The 23,984-nt window shown below is 38.8% G+C and overlaps 1 protein-coding gene across 1 annotated transcript in view; it reads left to right on the plus strand.

Moving 5' to 3' along the window:
- Positions 1 to 4,342: 4,342 nt before the first annotated feature.
- Positions 4,343 to 23,984, plus strand: part of pmepa1 (prostate transmembrane protein, androgen induced 1) — a gene marked incomplete at both ends in the record, with an annotated part of 31,000 nt that continues 11,358 nt past the window's right edge. The window contains one exon of the mRNA XM_079241625.1: positions 4,343 to 4,436. Within this exon, the coding sequence (XP_079097751.1) occupies positions 4,343 to 4,436 (94 nt within the window). The remainder of the gene's footprint in view (positions 4,437 to 23,984) is intronic.

Raw genomic sequence — 23,984 nt, forward strand, 5'->3', positions numbered from 1 at the left:
CCACAGAATGAAACGAGCTATATCGAAGGCTAAAACCCCTTGTTTGCCAAGAGTTCCCTAGATATAAATTAAGATTTAGAAGTTCTGACAACACACAATTTGCACCCAGTGCAGGGCTGGCATGGTCCTCTAATAACCCAAAGTGTTCTTATCCTCTTCATTTAACGTATTGTCTGGAGTCTGTGGATGATAAATCAAATCCGTAACGCCAGCTCATAGGGCACTAAACACTCATCTATGCCTTTAGGGGTCACCAACTAGGCATTATGGAGCAAAACTACAAACAAATTCACACAAACAACTTGACAGTACAGTACTTTACATGCTATTTTACATGCATCATATCCCCCTACACATCAAAATGTCTGCTTTTTCTCAACTCTTAATTCTGTTCCTAATCATTAAAAGCACAAATTACAACCCACTGGTCCCAAAAGTATGTCTCTTGTTACCTGTATAAAGTATTAAAAGTGTTTTTTTAAATCAAGTTATTATCAGAATATTGTTGTTAACAAAGTTAATGCTCTATCATAACTGACTGTGAAGAAATTTTCAGAGGTGTTAATATCCTACACCATACTAACAAATCAGCCTATTTAAATCAATGCTGAATGTATAGCACTATAATCTAACTTTGTGCAAGTATAATCAGCATTATTATGTGTTCGGTGCTGGTTTCAAAACCAAAATGAAAGGAATGGATATTTTTTAGACTCCTTTCTTTACGATTTCTATTGATACTGAAATGAAAACAGCTTACTGTCACCTTAAGAATAAACGAAGGGTAAAAGATCAAATGCCACAGCTGGAACTGGAAAAACTAGTCCATGCTTTCATCTTTAGTCAGTTTGATTATTGATTATCTTTACCGGTCTTTCTAAAAAATCAGTTAGACACCTGCAGTAAATTCAGAACTCTGCTGCTCAAGTCCTCACTAAATTCAAGAAAGTGGACCATATCAGTCCAGTTCTGAGGTCTTTACACTGGCTGCCTGTTCCTCAGAGGATAGACTTCTGTTGCTGGTCTATAAAGCTCTGAATGGTTCTGGACCAAAATACATCAGTGACCTCTCGTCCCAGTATGACCCTACCAGACCCCGCAAGTCATCTGGATCCGTTTCTTAAATTTTTCTAATCAGTTCCCAGAGTCAGAACGAGACATGGAGAATTCGCATTCAGCTTCCACGCTCCACATGTCTGGAACAAACTCCCAGAAATGCTCAGATCAGCTGAAAACACTCAGTTTATCTAAAAACCAGGTTAAAGACCCACCTGTTCTCAGCTGCCTTAAAATAGTCCATTTATTTTATGGAAATACTAGAAACAGCGACTGATCAGTGCTGCTCACAGTTTTAGTTTTTTTACATATGTAAGCGATTGCACATAATTCTTTGTTGAAATGCAGATTTCTGCCAGACATTGGGTGTACAGTCCTCCAAGCGTGGTCTTAGCAGGTACTTTATGAATGCATAAGTATAATCAAACCCTGATTGAACATTCCAATGAATTTTCTTTTGTTTCTCTCACTGTCAATGAGATACAGATTACACTTACATGCAGCAAATAATTTCATCTCAATGGAAACTATAATGTGCATTGCAGTCATGGAGGAGAATCTAATTCTATTGGCTATAACCCATTCAACATGGAGCAATACTGTCACAGAAACATGGCAGATAAGGTGAAAAATAAGATACAGTGCCGGCCAAGCAGGTGTATACATGAACTTTTCACTTCAAAATGTATTTATAAGTTAGTGATTAGGTTAGCTGTTAAAAGAATAGTTTGTTGCCATTTTAGCTATTTGATTTTCCCAACTTCCTTGCACATGCTTGCACAACATATCTGAGCAAATTCCAACCTTGAAAACTGAAAATAGGACCTTTGCACACATATTTGTGCCAGTAGAAAGTATATGGTGGGCAAAAAATACTTATAAATACTATTTGCACTACAACTTAGAGACTATCTCCCAGCTGAGTAGATTGCGTTCCAGTTGCAGAATGAAATACCTGAAGGATTAGTGAAACACATTGTGATCTATTTAGCACATAGACAGTAGTGATGAGGACAACGACCTTCTACAAGACTAAGTTATTCATTCATTCATTTTCTATACCGCTTTGTCCACTTTAGGGTCTTGGGGGGCCAAAGTCCATCCCAGCAACTAGCAGGTAAGCGCAGGGAACGGCTTGGACATGTTGCCAGTTCATAGCAGGATTAACACAGGGAGACAAACCATGCTTGCACGCTAGCATTCATTCCTAGGAAAATTTTGAAGTGACCAATTAACTTAACCTGTCACGTGTCTTTGGACGGTGGGAGGAAGCCAGAGTTTCAGGAGAGAACCCATGTATACACAGGGAGAACATGCAAACTCCATGCAGAAATGCCACTGTTAGAACACCACCGTGAGCAAGACTCATACCAATGACTTTCTTGCTATGAGGCTTCAGTGCACCACACCACTATACAGCCAACAATGGATTTTTATTAAACACAAATGAACAAATGCTAATAAAAAGTTAATTAACACATTGCATGCGCAAGTAACCATGGTGGATTGTAAGATTCCCAATCCTTCCAAGTCTAAAACATCCAATTTCTTCCATTGAAACTTACCTTTGGAAAAAAATTGGAAAATGCCATTTGAGCTTGGCAGAAAAAGTCTGCCAAGCTCAAATGAAATACGTTATAAAAATGGTGAAAAAATGTGTGTTACTTTTCTTTTCCTGTTCCAATGTGATACAATCTAAATTCCTGATCTCGCCAGTGTTCATCTGGCCACAAAATCTTAAAAAAGGAAGGATAGAGGGGGTAGTGGCATAAATCCATGGGCCGTCATGGAGAGATCACTAGTCTGATACTTGTCCTAGACAGCTTTCCCTGCATTTTTCTACCCTTTGATTTGGCAAATCCCTTCCTCCCTATTGTAATTTTACCCCAAATGGTAAGAAATAAGAAGTTACAGCAATCCCATTGAACATTTTCAGATTTGGACACTTTGGTTTCCCCCCTAATGTAGGGTAATTCAACCGCAGTCTTGCATCCTGTCTCATCACTCAGCTTTCTCCAGTCAGTAAAAGTCAATGAAATTATGACCCTTATCTCTTGCTCTGTAACTTTCTTTCTTGTTTTCACTTAAAGTGGCCAACATGTTGCTCTCCAGTTGTTGCTGTTTTACTAAGTACTGTAAAGAAAAACACAGCTGTCACAAGATGCTCGGGCTTAAAGCAAAATCTTTTGAGATTTTTGGAAGCTATAGATCGATGAGCATAATGAACGTCAGTGTGCCACCAAAACAAGTACATGAATTTTTATGGTCAGAAACCTTTATAGCGTTGCCTTAAAGTACATAGTAAGGCTGAAGTTAGACAGTTACAATTATATGTATGGGTTAGACATTTTAAAACATAGATCACGCCCAGTGAACATTGTCTGACAGAAAATAGCAGTTTTAGAAACATATTGCGATCCAATGCCAAGGTTTTACCTCTTTTGGATGGAATTTTCCATACGATTTGGGGATGACCAATCCCTAATTGCAGCGATCCTTGGACATAGAGAGCATTCAGTTAATGTAGGCTGTGTATAGCCATAAGAATGGTAATTACAAGGTCTGACAAACTATACTACATAATGAAAATGATACAGTGCCCACATATGATCTGACAAAATCTTGTATGTCTGGGACTTTAAGCAAACATATCTTTAATCTGCTGTTTTCTGCCTGGCTCTGTGTCTGGGCTACAACTTGTGATGTGCCAAAAAGGCAAGTGGAAATTGGAAATGGGAGACAGACTGAGACAGAAAGGGAGAGAGAGAAATCCCCTGAGACAGAAAGAGAGAGGGGGAGGGGGAGGGGAGGGGAGGGGGGCGAGGACAGAGAACAGCCAGCACCACACAGACGTCCCTCGGCAGTTTAGTCGCCGGTCACTCGGCGGAAAACACGGAACCATTTGACGCTCGTTTCCAGCAGACGGAACCGGACAATGAAACTACCAGAAGTACATTTTAGCGACGTTCAAACTAGACTTCAATGCTGCGCCGACACTTGGGCGGTGCACCGACAGACTGATATCTAAATCGATAGATAGATTTCCTACGAAGAGGAGGAGAAATCACAGAGAGAGAAGAGGAGGAGAGAACCGAGACAAGGGGAGGACGGACGGACCGGAGAGGAAGGAGAGGAGGCTGGAGAAAAAAAAGAGAAAAGGGAAGATTTTCAAGGGGCGAAGTTTGGTGTTGTTTTCGGTCTCCTCTCCTTCTCCGGATCTTCTCCACACCAACCCCTGAAATCTCCCTCTTCTGGAGCATTTATGTCTGAATTTAGGAGGCTTTAAATGTTGAACTTGATGGGTGTTTTAAACGCCACCGCCGCCAATGTCTCCTGTACTTGTAACTGCAAGCGCTACACCTCTCCGAGCATGGAAATATGTAAGTTACTTGTATTTGATTACTTTTCCTATCTTCTTTTTCATCCACCTTTTCCTTCAACAGCGTCTTTAATGGGGACTGTGGGGTTTCAGAGCTTGACATGAGGAAGAGTTTTTCCTCCTTTTCCCCCCGTGTTTAGTTGGTATGAACAGTAGAGGTCGGAAAGGAGGAAAATCCTTCTGGATCTTATTTTTACACGTTACTTTGAGCAGGGGACTACTTTACCGCAGGTGATGTTGACAGACATATTTGTTCTTTAAAAAGGAAAACTCGCGTTATCAGCTCAGTCTGTGTTTAGCTAGCCTGCTGTAAGTTTTGGCTTGTCACTTGGCCTTTTAATGACTTTCTACTAACTTTAGTGTGGTTACAGCGTTTAAAAAATGTTCGCACTGGCCATCTTAACTCGGTGTTTTTGTTTTACTTATGATTAATAACGATTGGTTTTGAACTTGAACCAGACCGATAAGCATCCCATCGCTGCCCAAAACGATTCAAGCCTAGCTTGCTTCATTTTTAAAATAAAATAAAGCAAAACAAAATACTGTTTGTTTGGGGGGGGGGGGGGGGGGGGTTAGACGATGAAAAATGTGACAAAATGTGCTGAAACTGCCCGGATGTGGCCTGGGAAGACAGTGGAAGCTGGATATGAGAGGAAAAGGTGGGTTTTCTCGCTTGAAATGAAAAGAGAGAGAGGGGGGGGGGGAGTAGATTTAGTCGAGGCTTCGTCATTCCAGTGAAGCCAGACGTCTGTCTAGCTGTCTGCCTGCTTGAGCGCGTGCACACGTGCGTGCTGATGCGTTTATGTGTGCAGCCGTATCTGGGAAATCCCTGTGATTGTGTACGTGTGCTTATGTGTGTTTATGTTTATACTGTCAGCTTTTGTGTGTTGTTTAGTTGGGTGGTTAAGCGTTAAGTCCTAGCCGGTTAGGGGGCCCAGCTCTCACGGGGGACATCCACTGGTGATTGTTAATTCAGTTAAGGATGCTGTGAAGTTATTTGGACAGGAAAGCACTGTTTTTGTTCACCAGCAGTACTCACTATGAAACAATCCAGCCCTTTGGAGGAAAGCATGGCACATTTAACTTCTAACAATGTAGTTGTAAATCAGTGATGCATTTCTGAATAGACCTAATTGAAAAATTATTACTAGGGAATGCAGCTAGTAAATATATGGTGGTAATAATAGATGTTATGAAATTCTGTAATTAAAGTTTGGTCACCACCACCACTTACCTATCAAATTTTAGTCTTAATGCAATAGATAAGACATTACATTTAACATAAAGCATATCAAATAAAATAACTCCTTTACAACAAACTAGAATGAGAAAATCTTTGTGGTTTTTCCATTCGTCCACATTATAAACCATTGATGGGGAATGTCAGGTGACAGGCAAGTTGGATAAGCAATGTACACTTGCAGTCACATAGGGTCAATTTAGAATAATCTTGTGTGAGCAAGATGAAACACCTGCATGAATGGGGAGGACATGCAAACTCCAACAGCGAGGTTCAATCCAGGAACCATCCGTGTGAATCACCACACCATATAATTTGACCTGCAAAAGTAAGCAACTAAAATTCATCTCGGGTAGCAATTAATATCAAATAGTTAAAAAGAAAGTTTGTCCCTTTTCAACTTTAATATTTCACATACAGGGGCATAATAAACATCTGGCATTACCAGTTCTTAAAACGAGGTAAATAGAGCCTCACATTAAGATGAAGATGATACACCTCTTATTTCACAAATAAATAACCTACAATCCAAAAGCTGTGTTAAACATCCAGGTACAGCCTCACTGTTCAACAGTTTGTCTAAATACCTTTAGCAGCAACAACACTAAGTACTTGTTTCTGTTTGACATTCTTAGTAAAATAAGTTGTTTTAGGATTTTTCTCCCCATTCTTCTTTTGCAACGTTCCTTCTGTTTATTGAATTTGTGGCCTTGCATGTTTGTGAAGCTCTTTTTAGGTCCCACCACTGGATTTTAGTTGGGTTGAGGTCTGCTCTTTGGGCCATTGCAACACTTGCATTGCACCATTGGGCTCTAGTTAAAAACAGTTTTTCTTTGAAGGTTGAGGTAATATTTTGACAAGACTTTTATGACTTTCAAGTTTGAAATTGGATAGCAGATATTTGAGATCCCAGTGAGCAATGCATTTACCTAATCATGTGTGAGACGGTTTCATGCTGGTTTCATCAGTCATTTATTTCCCATACAGGCTTGTTGAAATGACATTAGTCCCTAGTGGTGGTTTATTGAGTGTTGACAGACAGGTTAAATAATATTATCAGTATGGATTCCCATTTCAGAATGAGAGCATGTCGAGAAACACATAAAATGACTGAATAGATATATTTTACAGAGAATAGCTCTGTGAGGGTAGTTAACCACTGTGGCACCACAACATTATATTAAAACTATACAGAATATAAAAGTGAATTGTCATGTTGCTAAGATGGGGAGTCATTTTCTCACTGTTTGGCCATAATAACCTTCTAAGGATCTGAACTAGTTTTCTGCACTTCTTCTTTTCTGGTTTCAAGCTTTAGAAAATCTTGCACTGGCAAGAGACTTTGGCCAATTACAGGTCTTTTCAGACTTGATGAGTGAGTGGAATAAAGCTCAACAAAGTCTTTGCAAGGAGTGGGTTGTGGTGGCTGAATGGGTTAAGCAGCTGACTACCATCTGGAGGAGTGGGATTTGTCTCCATTTGATGGTAATCTCTGTTTAGCGCATATGATGCGCATGCGAATGCTCATGCTTTCTGGCATTTCTGTTTTTATCCTTTTACAGAGTTCTGCCCACCCTAGCTTTAAGCTGTAGATTGTGTTTTTAGTTTTGTCAGCATCCTAATCTTACACTCTCTCCTGCTGCTCACTTGATAGAATTTCAAGATCTGATGTTGCACAGCTTAAAATGACAAGAACCCCACGTTTTGTTTCATGCTTATCCAAGCCGTCGTAGAGCTTCAGCGGTGACTCATGTTACATTTTTGATGTGGAAAAATGAATGAGATGAAAACTTCCAGAACTCGCATCACAAATCCATCAAACAAAAACTGACATAAAAGTATGTCCGTGGGAATTTTTTTCTCGTATTGTTAATGGTAATGCAGATCATTGCCTGAACTTGTAACAGAAAGACGAGATAAGAATGCAGATGCACACACACACACACACACACACACACACACACACACACACACACACACACACACACACACACACACACACACAGACACACAATTCTTCTGTCTGAAAACAGACATGATGTTTAGTCTGGAGGGGAGAAGGAGGGCAACAGATAAACCAAAGAAGGAGATGCAGTGGGGGAACAGAGCACGCTAGAAAGATGGTAGAAGGAGAAGGAAGAATATCTCGTAAGTTTAGAACGAACGAACGGGTCGTCAGTAAAAATGGAGGGCCCCAAAAGAGAGAAAGAGTTATATTAGCAAAACAGACAGACATACTGGTGAGCTGAAAATCGTGTAGGCGTTGACAGACTGAAACTAATGATGCATCGGCCTTTATTATAAAAACAAGATTATTTTTAAGCCGGTGCAGATGTACTGGGCAGTACGCACTGGAGTGTGACAGGAGAGATGAAAGACACACTAGAACAAAGTAAAACACAAGATAATCCACATTATACACATGATATGTGGCGATCAAAGGAGGATGTAGAAATGATAGAAAAAGGAGGGGCTCCTCAAAGTTTTACCTCCAGAAGATCTTAAAAACAGATGTGGAGGAAAAGTCTTGTTGACCGATCTGATATGTGTTGTTGCAGATGTTAAAGACACTTTAAAGGTATAGCGCATCCCTCCAAAGAACCAAGTCATTTACAGATCTGTGTAAAGGGTTGAAAACCTCCTTTGTTCCTTCATATATAGTCAGGAAAACAAGAAAAAATGTGCTGTGATTTATTGAAAGTGGTGCAAACATAAATTGCAGTAGAGCATATGAGGCAGTGCAGTTCTTATGAGCTTAAAAGTGAACATTTGGTTTGACCACCTATAAATTCTTTTGGACAAACTTTCATGTAGTTTCTTTAAGTGGTTTTCTGGAATAGTCCTCCAGGCCTACTGAAAAAATGTCCTAAGTGGCTGTTTGGATGTTAGCTGCTTTTTGCTCTGTCAGGATGACTCCACACTGCTTCAGTCATGTTGAGATCCGGGCTCTGGGAGGGATTTATCACTCTATCAGACCTGTTGCCACAGACTTTCAGTCCAGTTCTTAAGTCATTTGGCATGCCTCAGCCTTTTTCTCCCTGTTCCTTCCCCACTTCTAATGAGGCCTCGGCCAACAGTGGCTACATCAACTAAAGGTCCAGATGCATTTCTCAGGCTCTGTGCCAGGTCTTTGCTGGATATTTTTTTTTTCTATTTTCAAAATAGATCACTTTCAGATATGTTCATCTGCTGTGGATACATTTTAGGCCTGACACTTGTCCCCCACTTATCCACGTCCGTCAATTATTTAAAGAACACGCACCATACTGGGAAATGCCAAGTCTTCAGCCAGAAGCTCTTTTGAAAGCACCCGGTTGCTCCTATTATGTCTGGCATTATGTGGCAGACTGCAAGTAACAAAGTGCCTTATCAAAATCAGTTTAAGTTGTCTATCAAAGAAACTAATTCCCAATTCAAAGGATGAAGAAAACACTTGATTATCTGTTTGATTGGGAACCTTTTATGTTAAGTGGCTTAACAAACAGAAATAAAAGTTCATCTGAAGATACTTAGGACTGGTCAGAAAATGAGTAAAAAAAAAAAAAAAAAAAAAAAAGCCAAAAATGTTCATAGAAAAACTTTGGAAAATCTGGAGAAATGTTACTCAAGATCATTTGAAAAGATTAATGCGAGTCTGCTTTAAACTAAACACAAACAAAAGGAGAGATGGCCAAAGATTTATTAAAATGTTTTTTATCAAAGCTAAATTAAAGTGAGACGAGTGCATTAGTAGTACAATCTGCATCCTTAAACGGTTACTAGAAAACCTTACATCACATTTTTAATTACCTTCAAATGCCACTTAGCACTAACTATGTGAGTAAACAATGAGAACTGTGAAGTGATTGGCTACAGCTCGTCTGCATCTAACGTTACATCCCATCTTATTCATCTTTAACATCTGGATTAAAATCATTCAGCCCCCATCTTCCCCTCTAGACTTGTAAAAGAGCTGCCGAGCCCCTGACTCACTTGTAACTATCTGTTTCACATCCCTCCTTCCTCTAGATCTTACGGGTTAAAATTGTAGGGTTATATATACCTGCCACAAGTTATAGCGCACACACACATTTGCTCTCAGGCACATATGCAAAAACACATCTGTTCAGAGTGGCAGACATTTCTAGTCAAAGTACATGACATCAGCATTACTCACAGGCTAGCCATGTGTGTTTGTCTGTATGCGGATGTGGTGAAGTCATTCCTGCTATCGGCTCATATGAACCATTTCCTACAAGTAGCTTGGTCTCCTGGTGCATTTGTTCCTACATGTCTTTAAATCAACACGTCCCAACAGTCTGTCTCCACGGCCAACATAAATGTTATCCATATCATGTGTCAGAGTGAGTGTGAGTTCAGCTGAAGGGTAGAGGTATTTATTTTGGTTATTAAATTTGAGGAAAGAAGTCGGAGTGTTCCAGAAGTGATTCCAGAAGGCGACTGCAGCGTGGACAGCAGGAAGGGTTGGCTTACCAAAGTTGTTGGGTTTTTGCACTTTAAATCTATTTTGGCTCATTATTTTTTTTGAACATTTTGAACAAACCAGACCAAAACGTTGATGATTAGTCATCATGACTTGGACTTGTTTTGCAGCTGCTGGAAATGGACACCTTGCAGTCTCAAGTTTGAGAAGGAACGCCTTCATATGCCAAAGTTTTCTCAAGTCAAAATATGGGGACACTTGCTTTACTCACTTGCAGCCATGGTGGAGGATTAACTAACTGGTCAAGAACAGACCTCTAATCAGTTTAGCTAATACAGAACATCTACGACAAGAATTTTATAAACTAGAATCTGATTCAAAGTTAATTCAGATTTTTAAGTGAAGGTACAATCCCTTTCCATTCTTAATTTTTTAACATGTTTACAGCTACAATGACAAAAATAAACACGTTGATATGTTTCATAGTAATGGTACTGCACAAGAAAATTCACATTCAGTCTATGTAGAATTACAGCATTGTGTCTAAAACGAGTCTTTCTTTTGGTTATCATGTGACTGTGTCTTTGTCACACATTCTTCTCCACATCCTGTTTAATCAGTTCCCTTGTGACAGACATCATATTTATCAATTCTACTTTTGACTATTTGTATTACAAAATCACATCCTGATGCAACCGGCTTGCAACTCGATCTTTGATTGCTTTAATGTAATTTTGAGGGTTTCACAGAAGCAACTTTTTGCAGAGATATCTGTCACAAATGCTCCATCATCGTTGCTTTTCTCAAACAGTGGGATGAAAGAGATCCAACAGTCGAAGAAGTAAATTTCATCAGTTCAGGTGCAGACTGATACCTTTTTCTTCTAAATGTCTAAGATAATCAGGAAACAGCGCACCAACAAATCTATTAGGAAATTTAAGGCTCTGAAAAGTTAAATTTTTTAAAATATTTTTGAACACGACTAACATTTGTTGGGAAACATTTGGCTTTTTCTGGCTCTCCTTTGCTCTCAGTCAGTGAATCATGGAAATTAAATTATACAGTCTGTTCTCTCCAGCTTCCCAGACATATTATGTAAACGTCTCTGTATTGCTGTGTCATGTTGTAATATTCAGGCGAGAAAAGATACAGCAATGTTTAGCAAAGATATGGGTCTACATTATTGTGGGGTCCAGTATGATTTGTGTCTGCCTTTTTTGTGCCATTTTTTTTCTGTGATTGACAGTTGGCATCCCAGATACAGAATCGCCATAATCCCCTAGGACAGGGGTGTCCAAAGTTGGTCCTCGAGGGCCGTTGTCCTGCAGGTTTCCCATGTATTCCTGTTCCAACACATCTAGCTTCCACTAAATGGATCAAACAGCCAATGACGTGCACAACTGATTAAGCTCTACTACTAGTTAATTTGAATCAGGTGTGTCTGAGCAGGGATACATAGAAAACCTGCAGGATTCTGGCCCTCGAGGACCGGAGCTGGACACCTCTGCCCTAGGACGATAACCAAAAGAGTAATTACTCTAATAAGAAATTACGTATTCACAGTCTGTTTAGCTGTTTCTTCTTCATTTCCTGGTTTCAGATAACGCACGACAAAGGAAGCAGCTCGCTGCAGCAACTTGAGCGACTGCCTTTCTTGAGGGCATATGAAAAGTAGCAGTCACTTTGTGTCAAAAGCTGAGTCCAGACATCTGACATCCCGCTTCTCTTACTTCTATTCTATGCTTTTTCATTTCCTTCCGTCCTAAATTTTTTCCGTCTTTGTTCACTTCAGATCTGTTCTTAAAGCAAAAATCAAACAGTTGAAAATGTACTCAAGCACAATGTTAAGTAAAACCTAATATGAGTCGATGCTTTTTTCATTCAAAATATTTCACTCGGTACAAATGAAGGTGTAACTTTTCATTTCCTTTTCAGTTGAGACCCAGTTGTAAGTGTAAATAATCCGCTGATTAACTGATAATGTAAATGCTTTTTGTAGCTGATTCTTTGAAACGCCCTGCTGGCTTCCTTCCTTCTTTGCTCACATCCTTCCTTCGTCTCTGTCGCCTCTCCTTTTAGTCCTTTCATTCAACCTCTCAGCTGTTCATTGTTTCTCGGTCTAGACACTAATAACAAACAGAAACCAGAAAAGTGATCAGGGCGCTCGCATCATTTTTATATGTAGATGCATGCAGCATGCGTGTTCAGGGGTCAAGTTCATTGACACTTTGGTGGGGGTGGGTATGTGTCTACTTGTGTGTGTGTGTGTGTGTGTGTGTGTGTGTGTGTGTGTGTGTGTGTGTGAGTGCTTCCTGCATATGATCTGCATACGAGACATCACTCAGCTGAGGCCCTTATAGTCTGCTGGACCTGTGTTGTCCCATTAATTAGTCTGAAGTCAGAGCCAACCTTATATGTCTGCCTCACACTGTGAATAAATCCACACTGGGGCTGTGTGAGGACCAGGAGGCTGGCTCTATAAATGAAGGCAATAACTGTCTGACTGTCACACGGCAAATGTGGAAAAGATTGCGTCTTGTTTCACTTTAATTAGTCTGAGAGAGAAAAGAAAAATCCTTTATGAGCGTCTGAGCTTCTAAATACTTCAATTGTTGTCTGTTTATGTTTTTTAAATCACAGTGTCTTGTCTTCCGTTAATTAGTCTGGCACAGGGGAGGTTGCGTTAGGATTGTCTGGTAAACTAAATTCTTATTTTAACATTTAATTACATGTAAGGAAGAAGAAATTAGAGCGTCTAGCTTTTGCTAATTATGCAGAGAGAATCACAATTTGTCTCTCTAGTTTTACCAGCTCTTATGTTGCAGATCATGAATTACTTTAAACTGGGAAAAATGCTTTTTTCCTGTTTACATGTCCGGGTGTGCATCCGTCTTTCAAATGTCAGCGGTTACTTGACAAAAAACACATCTGTTAATATGCTGAAGTTGTTAGAGATGGACCTAAATGTCAACATACTCACTGGTTTATAGCCATGTTGAAACGGTGTGAAAAGGGGAAGCTGTCATTCAGCTATGTAAAACATCAACTATTGAGACATGGTTCAGGATTTGGTCACTGTTTGACTGTCATACTGAGAGCAGCTTTCTCAGCAGCTGTTATTTAGGATCCCCATTACCTGCAACCAACAACTGCTGCTATAGTTCCTGGGGGTCTATTTGTGAAGTGCAATCAAACATCCTGCCTTTCGCCCAAAGACTGCTGGGATAGGGTTCCCCGCAACCCTTCATTGGATTAAGCGGTTAGGATAATAAATGAATAAATCAAACATCCATCCATACATACATACATTTTAAAATACACATAAATACTTCACATCAATACCATAAACAATTCATATGCATATATAAATTACACGAAAGCCAATGTTGAAATTAATGAAGACAGATATATAAGATACAGGGTATATTATGTCCTGCATCCTCTTGGATGTGATATTATGTGGTCTGAACCAGAAAGTGCTGATGTGTAGGGTTTTTTTTTGTTTGTATTTATTTTTAAAGCCAAAGAAAACAAACAATGTAGGATCCATTAACTCCTTCATGCCTATTGTAGCAATTTTGCAACAAACCTCTTCTGGACTTTTTTTTCATTTAATTTCTTTATGTCTTCATTTTCTTAATTTTCCTTTTTATTCATATGTAGGAATCTTGTTTTACATTATTAATTTATCTTTTACTTTCATTTGTTAATAATTTAACATTCATCAAATTTTTTTTCAATATATTTTCTTTAAAGTTTTCTTATATTATTTTACTTTTATGTGATAAGGGAGTGAAGTGAAGCCGCTTGCATACACTATTGACTTTCAGCTTATATTCATGGGTTGACTGCCTCTGACTAGAAAGTTGTTGGCTGATTTTAGATTTTGTGACACAAAGCAAAGCTTTCAGCCGATCTATGTAAGCAGTTGAGTTTGTTTGCATGCACATAAATAATTTTCATTAGAGATTCAGATGTATGCATGCAAATGATTGTTGATGGGGGTATTTTTGCATATGAAACCAGGCTTGCCTTGCATCTGCGGGGAGGATGGGGGTGAAGTGAGACAGTCTGGGTGTCTGGGAGTGCAAAGATCAGGGGTCAGGTCAGTATAAGGATGGAAGGGGGGGAGGGAGGGATGAAACATTCATTGTCAATGTGAAGGAGCTGGTTGTGTGTTTGTGTTCCCTCCATCCTTATTTAAATTAACCAAAACATGCTGAACTGCATTTAATAGTTTAGATTAAATATTATAATATGTAACATTGAAATTAAATATTTTTCTCATTTGGATCTTGAAGTATCTGATCAAACTTTTTAAAAGCAAGCTGCATCTGCTGCCTACTATTTAACAACATAATAGTTAAGTGTTAACATGATTTCATGTTGTGCACGGCTGAGTATTGTAATCTAAAGTCACAGAAGTCACTCTGCTGTTTTCCCGACATGCTGATATATTTAAATGCTTTGATTTTCTTCATTGTCTGGACATGCAGTAAACACCATGTTGTGTTGCAATGCATCTCGGAATCCAACATGCAGTTTTCCCACAAAGTCCACTCTGAGACAGTCTGGGCAAATCATCAACCAGTCAGCTGGTCGTGACTGTGAGACTCAGTCTAGACAATGGACACTTTAGTCTGAGAAACACACACATACTCTCTCACTCCCCCCACACACACGTCACAGACGCTCGTGACCGTGGGCTTGACCCCTGCACAGACACACACTTACACACCCATGAAAAAAGGACTACATCTCCCTCCGTTTGCCTTCTGGTTCATAGGAAACAGCTGGGACCACATCTTTTGCATCTACAAACACACACATGCACACACAGATGACACAGACCTCTCCCTTCTGTTTATATTACTGCTAATTATCATTACGTATTCAAACATTTAAACACACAGGCAACACTCATAAGCCAGTGTAATTATAAATGGTAACCCCTACCCCCTCCCCTTCTCAGTGTTGCAAACACACACAAACAAAGACACACACCGAGTAGATTGCAGTGTGTCTAGACGAAGCAGCAGGCAAGAAAAGCACTTACACCATATTCTACTTCACATGAACATAAAAGATGCAGTCAGTTTTTTTTTTTTTTTAGATTTACATTAAAGCCCATGTGCATCAGAAAAAATGACAATCATGCTGATAACTAAGTCATCCAGACTGCATGCAGACTGCAAGCAAAATGACATCACCGCTAAGTTATCTCAGTCTACCTTCAAACAGATAACATTGACAACTGACAAAAGGATTTACATGAGATGTTGGATCTAATGTTTTTTTCTACTTTTGGTCGATCAATCAAGCAACTTGGAATTTTGCAGGGCAGGTTGAGACTCATTGGTTTTACAGCATCTCATCCACTGCACGCAGAGAGAAAAGGAGCCTGTGATAGCAGTCAATGACAAAACAGATTGTCTGTAGACTTGGAATGTTAACCATTTTAAACATTTTCTACAACAGATTTTTCATGTGTTAAACATTTTGCATCTACATGCTGCTAAATGCAAAACAAATACAAAAAATGTAAATAATTCTTAAATTTATTTACAAATATATGACGGCCCTGTGATGGACTAGCGACCTGTGGTGTACCCGGCCTCTCGCTCATAGGATCCAGCTTTCTGTAACCCTGAATTTGACTAAGAAGTCAAGAAAATGGATGAATGGATTATATCAGAATAAATTAAATGCAGTAAAAAAAACAAACAAACAAACAACAAAACACCGGAATAAAAGAAACTTCGATACAGTAATGAAATAAATAATAATAATAAATTAATAAAAAAAAGAATAAGTATGAAAACGATACATAAATAATATTCAATTAATTAAAATAAATCAATTTAAGTAATTAATTTAATGAAATAAAAAAATAAAACAATTTAAAATGGTTGGAGGAAATTTTGTCACAAATTTGCTATGTGATAAACAAAAACAAACTTTTCCACATCATGTTTTAGCTCTGAGGGTAGATGGGTCTGTTGAGGCTTCCAGCATAGCATGAGATCTCAGCTGTCTTTTGGCCCCTAAACTATTACAAGTTTGTTCTTTTATTGAAAAAAAATTATTGTTGAGATCTCAGAGCTGCACTGATTTGATCTACTTGTTTGGTTGAGAAGATCTGGAGCTGCAGCGTTCAGCGGCTGTGTGATGGATCTTTCAGGCAGAGTAGTAAATACACAGTAACTATTAAAGTCTACTGATGCTAAATTTCACAAGACCAGCTTTCTAACCACTCTTAGTCATTTTTCATTAAATCTTTAAAATAATCTTCAGATGATGGTAGACTGACTGAATACATGAAGTATAGAGAAAGATTCATGTATCCATTAGACAAGTCTGTATTGATTTGACTTTTTGGGAGTTTTTGACATTTGACATGCAGTTTAACATTCTGTTCAAATGTTTTAATGTTCTTCTTTGGATACAAAGACTGCTAATTCTGCTATTTTTTTTAGTAAGTAAACGAAATTTAGGAATGTGATTTAAATTTAGGAATTTTGTCAAAGGCACTAAACTGTCTTTTCACCTTGTTTGATATCCCTGAATATGGAGTACAAGTCAGAATATCACTATCTGATGATAAAGGGGAGAAAACAGACACCTCGAGTCTCTACATTGGAAGATTCAATATGGAAAGTTGTGAGATATACTTTTACCTGTTTCCCACAAACAAGACAGTACTTTGTGTATCTTGTAGGAAAAACCATTGAAGCACTCAGAAACTTTCTCATATAGAAACCTTGATTTGATTTAACTGATAACAAAATTATGATTAAGAGCAATGTTTCTTCATAAGTGGTATTGATGTTACATAGAATAATTGAGAAGTAATTTTTAGCTACAAACCTAAGAAAAGGGGATATTGTCTTTATTGGAAGTCAATAACTTTGGCATGCAAACAACTTCGAATTCACCAGAGAAAGATTGGTTAAATGGTTTTGCTGTTCCAGATTTCATTGAGACTTTCCTTTCCCCTGCAACATGTCATTACAGCGGCTTTGTTACAGCTATGTTTGGGTTTCTACAGACATTTGTTTTGTCTGAACAAGCGGTTATCTCTGCCTCACACACACACACACACACACACACACACACACACACACACACACACACACACACAAGGACACAAAAGCAAAAGCAAGTTGATTCATGTAAAGGATGCAATGACGATATGGGTTTATTTAAGCCGAGTCTTTCTCCGAAAAAGGATCTTGTCAAAGCCGGTGGCTTTCAATGTTTTAGTGTTTGCCACCAAGCCACTCTGAAGCGGGTGAGGCTTATTGCATAACAGCAAATGAACGATGAAGAGGAAGCATCCTCATGTTTTTATAGTTGGGTGTACAGTTTGCAAAGGGAATAAGGTCTTGGTGATGGTGGATTATATGAATAACTGTATGTGGTGCAGCACACCAAAGAAAAGAATTTTGCACCGCCATTATGGAAGTGTAACTTGATCTCATCCTGTATGGATAGTGATAATTAAAAAAGGCAACTTCCACTGGGAACACGTCATGAAACATTACTGCAACTGTGAATTGTGAGCATTTGGCTGTGATAAATATTATTATTGTTCATCTTATGATTTTACAGATTTATTTTTTGATACTCCTGGGTTTGCATGTCCCCAGGGTGGCAGTAATCTGCTGTTATTTATCTGCTGCTGAATCTGAGAATGAATCACTGAGGGGCAGCTTATGTTTTAAAAATAACTGATAGAGGAGTTTGATTTTGTTTTCAGTGCAGCTACAAACAGTTGTCTGGTTGTCCCTTAAATAGAAAAAATGGAATAAAATCTGAATGTGCTGACAACAAAAACCCCCAGTAAAATGACAAGAAAACGACTGTATTTTCTCTTTTCAGAAATAACCCTTTGACGTTTTCTGTTGTTCATTAGCGACAAACTTTGGCTTTTCTGAGTTTAACTTCTTCTTATTTGATATTTCTTCTTTTTATGTATCTTAAAATTACTTTAATTGATCTATTCATCTTTAGATATAGTATTGATTTATTGTTATTTGTTTATAGAATTAATTTTATGCCAGTCTACTTCCTTTAGTTATTTTCTTGATGTTTTCCCCAGCTATTTTAGTTTTTATATTTGTAAGGGATAATGCTCTGCTTTGCGTCAGATGGTTCATGCCTCTGCGTCATCCATTAAGTTCTGATAATGGACACCTCGGAGGGCATCATCCCGCTTATACCATGGTCACTCACAGAGGAAATAATATGAGGTCAATTACTAATGTTGCTTTTACTGTCAAAATAATGTTTTTAACAAGAAGCGGCTGAGCGGACTATTTAATGTCTCTTGTTGTGGCGTTGCCAAGGTAACCGCCGTTGGCAGCACCTGCAGCTCGTTGGGCAGCAGATACTATTGCAACAAATCACAGATGATGGTGAAATATGATAGTATTGCGGGATGTGTGTGACTGTGTGGTCCAGGAAGCTCAGTGTGAATGAACGTGAGTGACTGTGTGCGCACAGCGTGCCGGCCCTCTCCTTTTTATGGATTCCAATGAAAATATGGGGATTTTCTGAAAATGCATATTTCTTCCCAATATGAAGGAAATCGGGGGAGGACGTGCAATGGTTGGTTTATATAATAGCATATGAATTCGGCCGTGGAAAAATCAAAATGCTAACAGCAGAGACCTTTTTAATTCTTGAAGATCGCTTAGTCGCTGCACCACTGCAGGGTGACGTCAGAGCCGCTCTGTCCCTTTTTGAGAGATCTGGAGCTTTATAACAAACTAACTGATTAGATATTATTTAATAGGGTTGAAAAAATATGATATATATTTTATCTGCTGTGACTGACCATAACTAAGATTTCAGATGAACATCAACATAATACAGTACTGAAATAGGGAGGGATGGGGAGACTTTTTAAAAAAATTCCTTTCTCCCTTTTCTACTATGGTTATTGTTCAACCGATGATCTAAATTAACCTGAAAAAATAAAATAACTTAAAAACTGGCAGATAAGATACATTTATTGGTAACCATGGGCTGCTGTTTGACATAGTCCTTCCAGATATTCCTTCTGCTATCTGTTTTGTCACGAACATTTCTGTTGCCACGGTTACCAACTGCCGTTTGAGCCAGCGCAATGATTTAGAATTATTGGGCTATTTGGCATAACTTTTTTTTAACTGGTGTCCATTATCACTTTTTAACCGACACCCTGCAACCAATCAGAATCGTGTACTCAACCAGACCATGGTATAATTATAAATAATCAGAGGCATTAAGGGTTTAGCGAGGAAAGTTTAATTCAAAATGACTGAATTAATACTCGACCTATATTAGACATGTCTTTTTTGTAATTCAGATTTTCATTTGAAGGACTTTTCACATTTTTTTTTTTCCACAAACCTGTTCGAAGTCAGACAGTGCTCATAAACCATATGACTTGTTTCAACATAGGTGTGCTCATGTGAGTCAGCCTGAAATCCATTCATTCCGACAAGAATCCTTGTAATCTCTGACAGATGTTCAAACCATGCCTTTTCACCCCCCCCCCCCCCCCCCCCCTCCCTTCCAGAATTTTTGGATGCGTACAGCATTTTGTGGATAAAATAAGCAGCAAAACTGCTACAGCTTGTGACATAGTTCATACTTCCTATACAATGTTAAGTCTAAAATCCTTCAACTTGTTTAGAATACAATGATTATTTAATGATATGACAGGGTAAAATTCTACTTTTGTCTCTGGTATACAAATGATATGAATGAAACGAGTTGGTAATAACACTTTGTGATACTATCAGGCAATTATAGTTGACACAGTAAGTTGTATAAATTCCATGCTTTACATTCCTTTACCTCCTTCAGTTGGCAAGTGTATCAGCTGATTGGTCTGATAGTCATCTGCTGTGGGTTTATCAGGGATGTTTTGTTTTAACAACTCCCAAAAGGGCTCATCCGCCTCCCCAAAACTTATATTTAATTTTTTTAAAATTAAATTTAGCATGAAAAAGACCCCCCTCCCACAACATGTATATATTTGATAGTTAATCGTATGAAAATACTTTCCTTCGGGATGTAGAGAGGCTGTGTTTATGGAGGCAGAGTGAAAACAGCTTTTTGAATCTCTTGACACACACTTACAGCACAATGTTTATGCGCAGTAAGTCATTAGCAGCACTCAGAGAGTCGACTTTAGAGATATTTATAAAACTCTAATCATAGATAAATGTGCTTTCAGTTCAATGGTGTGTTGTGTTGGTGTGGATTTTTCCCAGAAACACAAGCAAGCGTTAGACAGACATTGTTGTGTCTAGCCAGGTGTGTTTGTGTGTGTGTCTTTAAAGACCGGCTGAGCTGGTTTTAGTTTGGCAGCTGAACACACTGTTTGGAGAAGGAATATGTGCCAGACTCACACACACAAACACACAGGCATCCTCCTCTTTCTCTAAACTTGATCTGACACTAATTACACTTTGGAACTAATTTAACCCTTTAACACACACACACACACTTCACACACTTGTAGTATGTTAATAACACACCTTGAATATTTTAGACAAAATTCTGAGCATCTATGTTCTTTCCTTAATATTTGCTTTTTTATTAACAGAAAGCTTTTGGAAAGTTTGATTATTTCTCTGTGTTCTTGCACAAACATTACTTGTCTTACGTTAGAAGCAATTATAGAATTATTTTCAATTATCTGAAATGGGGTCAGATGTTTGGAAATCATTTACTGAATTACTGATTTCATTGCTTTCTTACTGACGTATCTATGCACATGTACAGTGCCGTACACCAGTACTGTAAAATATGTAACTAGATGTTCTTCCAGCCTAAATTCCAATCTGTACCTTTGAAAAACATGTAATGCAACAAATGACAAAGAAGACCAATGTCTTCTCAGGAAGAGAAATAATTAATAGTAATTAGCCTGATCCTACTTTGGTTAAACTCCTCTCAGCCAAAACTTACTTTATTTTTATTTTTTTAGAATAAACACAACTTTTCAAGTAGAAGTACGGATTTATAAAAGTATTAAATATTTAAACGGTTTTGCTGTTCAGACAGGATTGTGTGGCTTTTGCTTTTCTTACACAATGAGAGCAAATAACCTTTTGCATAGGTGATGGTTGTTGATCATAGATCAATATATTGACCAGATCTACGTCTAAATTTTGAACAAAAAAGTTGAGAAAACAACTTGAATATGATTAGCTGCAGCTTGAAAAGAAATGACATGTAATCATTTTTCTTGACACTGCAAACAGCTGACTGAACCTGTAACTTCAGTGACTGACCTGATGCACCCTGAATGTTCACATATGTGTGCATGAACACCAAGAGCACACTGTTAATGATGATTATGTCTGGTGTCACACTGGATCAGAGCCACGCGACCTGCCCTCAGACTTCCACCTCCCTTTCACATTCAAATTAAGTGTGTGCTTGTGTACGAAGGTCTAACTGTGAGTGTGTGTGTGTGTGTGTGTGTGTGTGTGTGTGTGGAGGGGTGTGAGACAACAAGGGTAGACTAACTCCTTCTGGCTAGAATTAGAATGAGCATCCCACATACACACACACATGCACACACACACAGACACACACACACAGCCAGACAAGCAGCTGATAATGAGGTTTGATTTTCATACGTTTCAGACAGAATACTTGGCAGGTTAGCTACCACTTTGCAAATGTGTGTGTGTGTGTGTGTGTGTGTGTGTGTGTGTGTGTGTGTGTGTGTCAGAGCCAGAGTAAATTAGTGTAAATGCTGTCCTTCTTTACATACTCCCTTTTTCTATTGTTAACATCAATGACTGTGTGTATCCAGTACAGCACCAGGTGCATCACTAGCTTTTGTCCGTGTTTTGTCTCAGTTTGGCATCAGTGCAGCCAACAGTCTGACAGCCATTCTGGGCAAAACATGTCAACTTTCAAGGTATTTTTAAAAATTACTTCTCAAGGTGTTAATGCGTCACTCTGTTGTGACTGAATGTGGTTTCAGATGGACACACAAGTCACTCCCAGTGCTTTTCGTGTTGTTTTATCATGTTTATTGGGCTATTGTGTTATATTTCATTTCTGGAGAAATTACATTTAAAGATGGTTAATCAGCATCTTGCCGACATGGATACTGTTCGTGAAGGCAGCCAATGTCCACAGAAAAATTAAAAAGCCTTGAGAAGTCTTAAAAACTGCTCAAGACCACTTTGAAAGATTACATGAAAGTTTATATGAAAGTAAAACGAAACAAAATGGTGGTGGGGGTGCTGTCTAAACACACAAATCCATACAAAATACACAGCTGCAGTGTCCTTCTTTTCAAATATTTGGATAGACTTTACTTACCGTATGTTGATTTGTGTCTGGTGTGTGTCTGTGTGTTTGGCTGAATCTGCGTTATCTATGCCACTGTGTTATGGCTTAAAGCTTTGAAGTTACCATAAGTGTGTGAGTGTACTGCTGTTTAAGGGCGGCACTTTTAAACATTTCATAGTAAGTAACACAGTGATTGTTTGAGCAGCCATGTTAGCAGGGAATTGAGAAGATTCCACAAAGTCCCCTTCATCATCATGCCTCAGTGAAGAAGCAGTCAAATATATGATCAGCCAAACTTCTAAAAAGATTGTGTAGTAAGAAGGTGAAAGAGTCAGAGGTCACTGCACCCTGACTGAGTTGATAAGTCAACCCTGTGCTCTGTGTTTCATGGTCAGGACAGTGAGTCCATGACCTACTCTTGGTTAGGCTAGCATAGCTAGCAGTCCAGATGGGACTCACGGTTTAACATGGGAGTTCCCTGGATTAGCACTCTAAATTTAGACTAATGCTCTCTTCTGTCCTCTCCTGCACTCTATTTGTTCTACTTTCTGCCACTCTAACACTCTTCCACGCTGCTCTTCTTCTGTCAGTTGTCTATGCTCTCCGTTTATGTGGCCTTTGACTGTCTCACTTTTACTTTTCTGTTGTCTCTTCCATACTTCACATTCATTTTTTGTTCTTTATATTATTTCATGCTTCCTCTAGATGAACTCAAACCTTCATTCATACACAGACATGTTTCACTAATTCTCCCACCTCTACTGAAGTGTATTTAGTTTCAGTAAAACATGACCACATCATCCTAAACAAGACGTGTTGAAAGAGACATTTCCTTTTTCAGACTGATGAAGGATGAGAATCAGGAAGGAGATGAGTGAAAGATGAGACCAGGATGATAAACTGAGCCTCTACTTGACACAGACACATGCTCACACACACGCAGTTTTCCCATTATTGAAACCAGCAGTGAGAGTTTTGTCGACCAAAGTTCCCACACTTGTTGGTTGCGCCATCACCGTGGTCCCCAAAGTCAATGGAGTGTGTGTTTGTGCGTGTGTTTTTTGGGGCTTGCTTTTCTGAGTGTTTGTTGCAGCCATTACGGCCCCCGTAGTCTTTCTCATGGAAATTGGCAGCCACATTGTGTGAACCTATGACCTATAAGTCTCTCTTTTTCTCTCTCTCTCTCTCACACACACACACAGACGATCACACACACACAAACACACACACACACACACACACACAGCTGTCTGCGCTATTTCTGACTACCCAGACTGTCGAGTCATGTGAGGACTGGGAAAGGGCAGAAGAATTAGCTTCTCTCCCACTGTTCCCTCTTATTTCAACCTCTCCACACTTTGGGTTTGGTTTTACTCCTTTCCTTCCATCATCTCTTCCTTTCCAAGTTCCTTCCAGCTCTCCAACTAATGCTTTTCTCTCTTTTGCTGATATATTTCACTTTTTTTTCTTATCCCTTATCCTCCCCTCATCTCACCATTCCTGCTCTTTCTCCCAGTCCACCTTCTCCCCATCATACTATCTTTCTGTCTTCTTTTCCTTCTCCTACCACCTCTTTC

The sequence above is a fragment of the Telmatherina bonti genome (genome assembly GCF_933228915.1).
Source record: "Telmatherina bonti genome assembly, chromosome: 6".
In the NCBI taxonomy this organism is placed as follows: Eukaryota; Metazoa; Chordata; class Actinopteri; order Atheriniformes; family Telmatherinidae; genus Telmatherina; species Telmatherina bonti.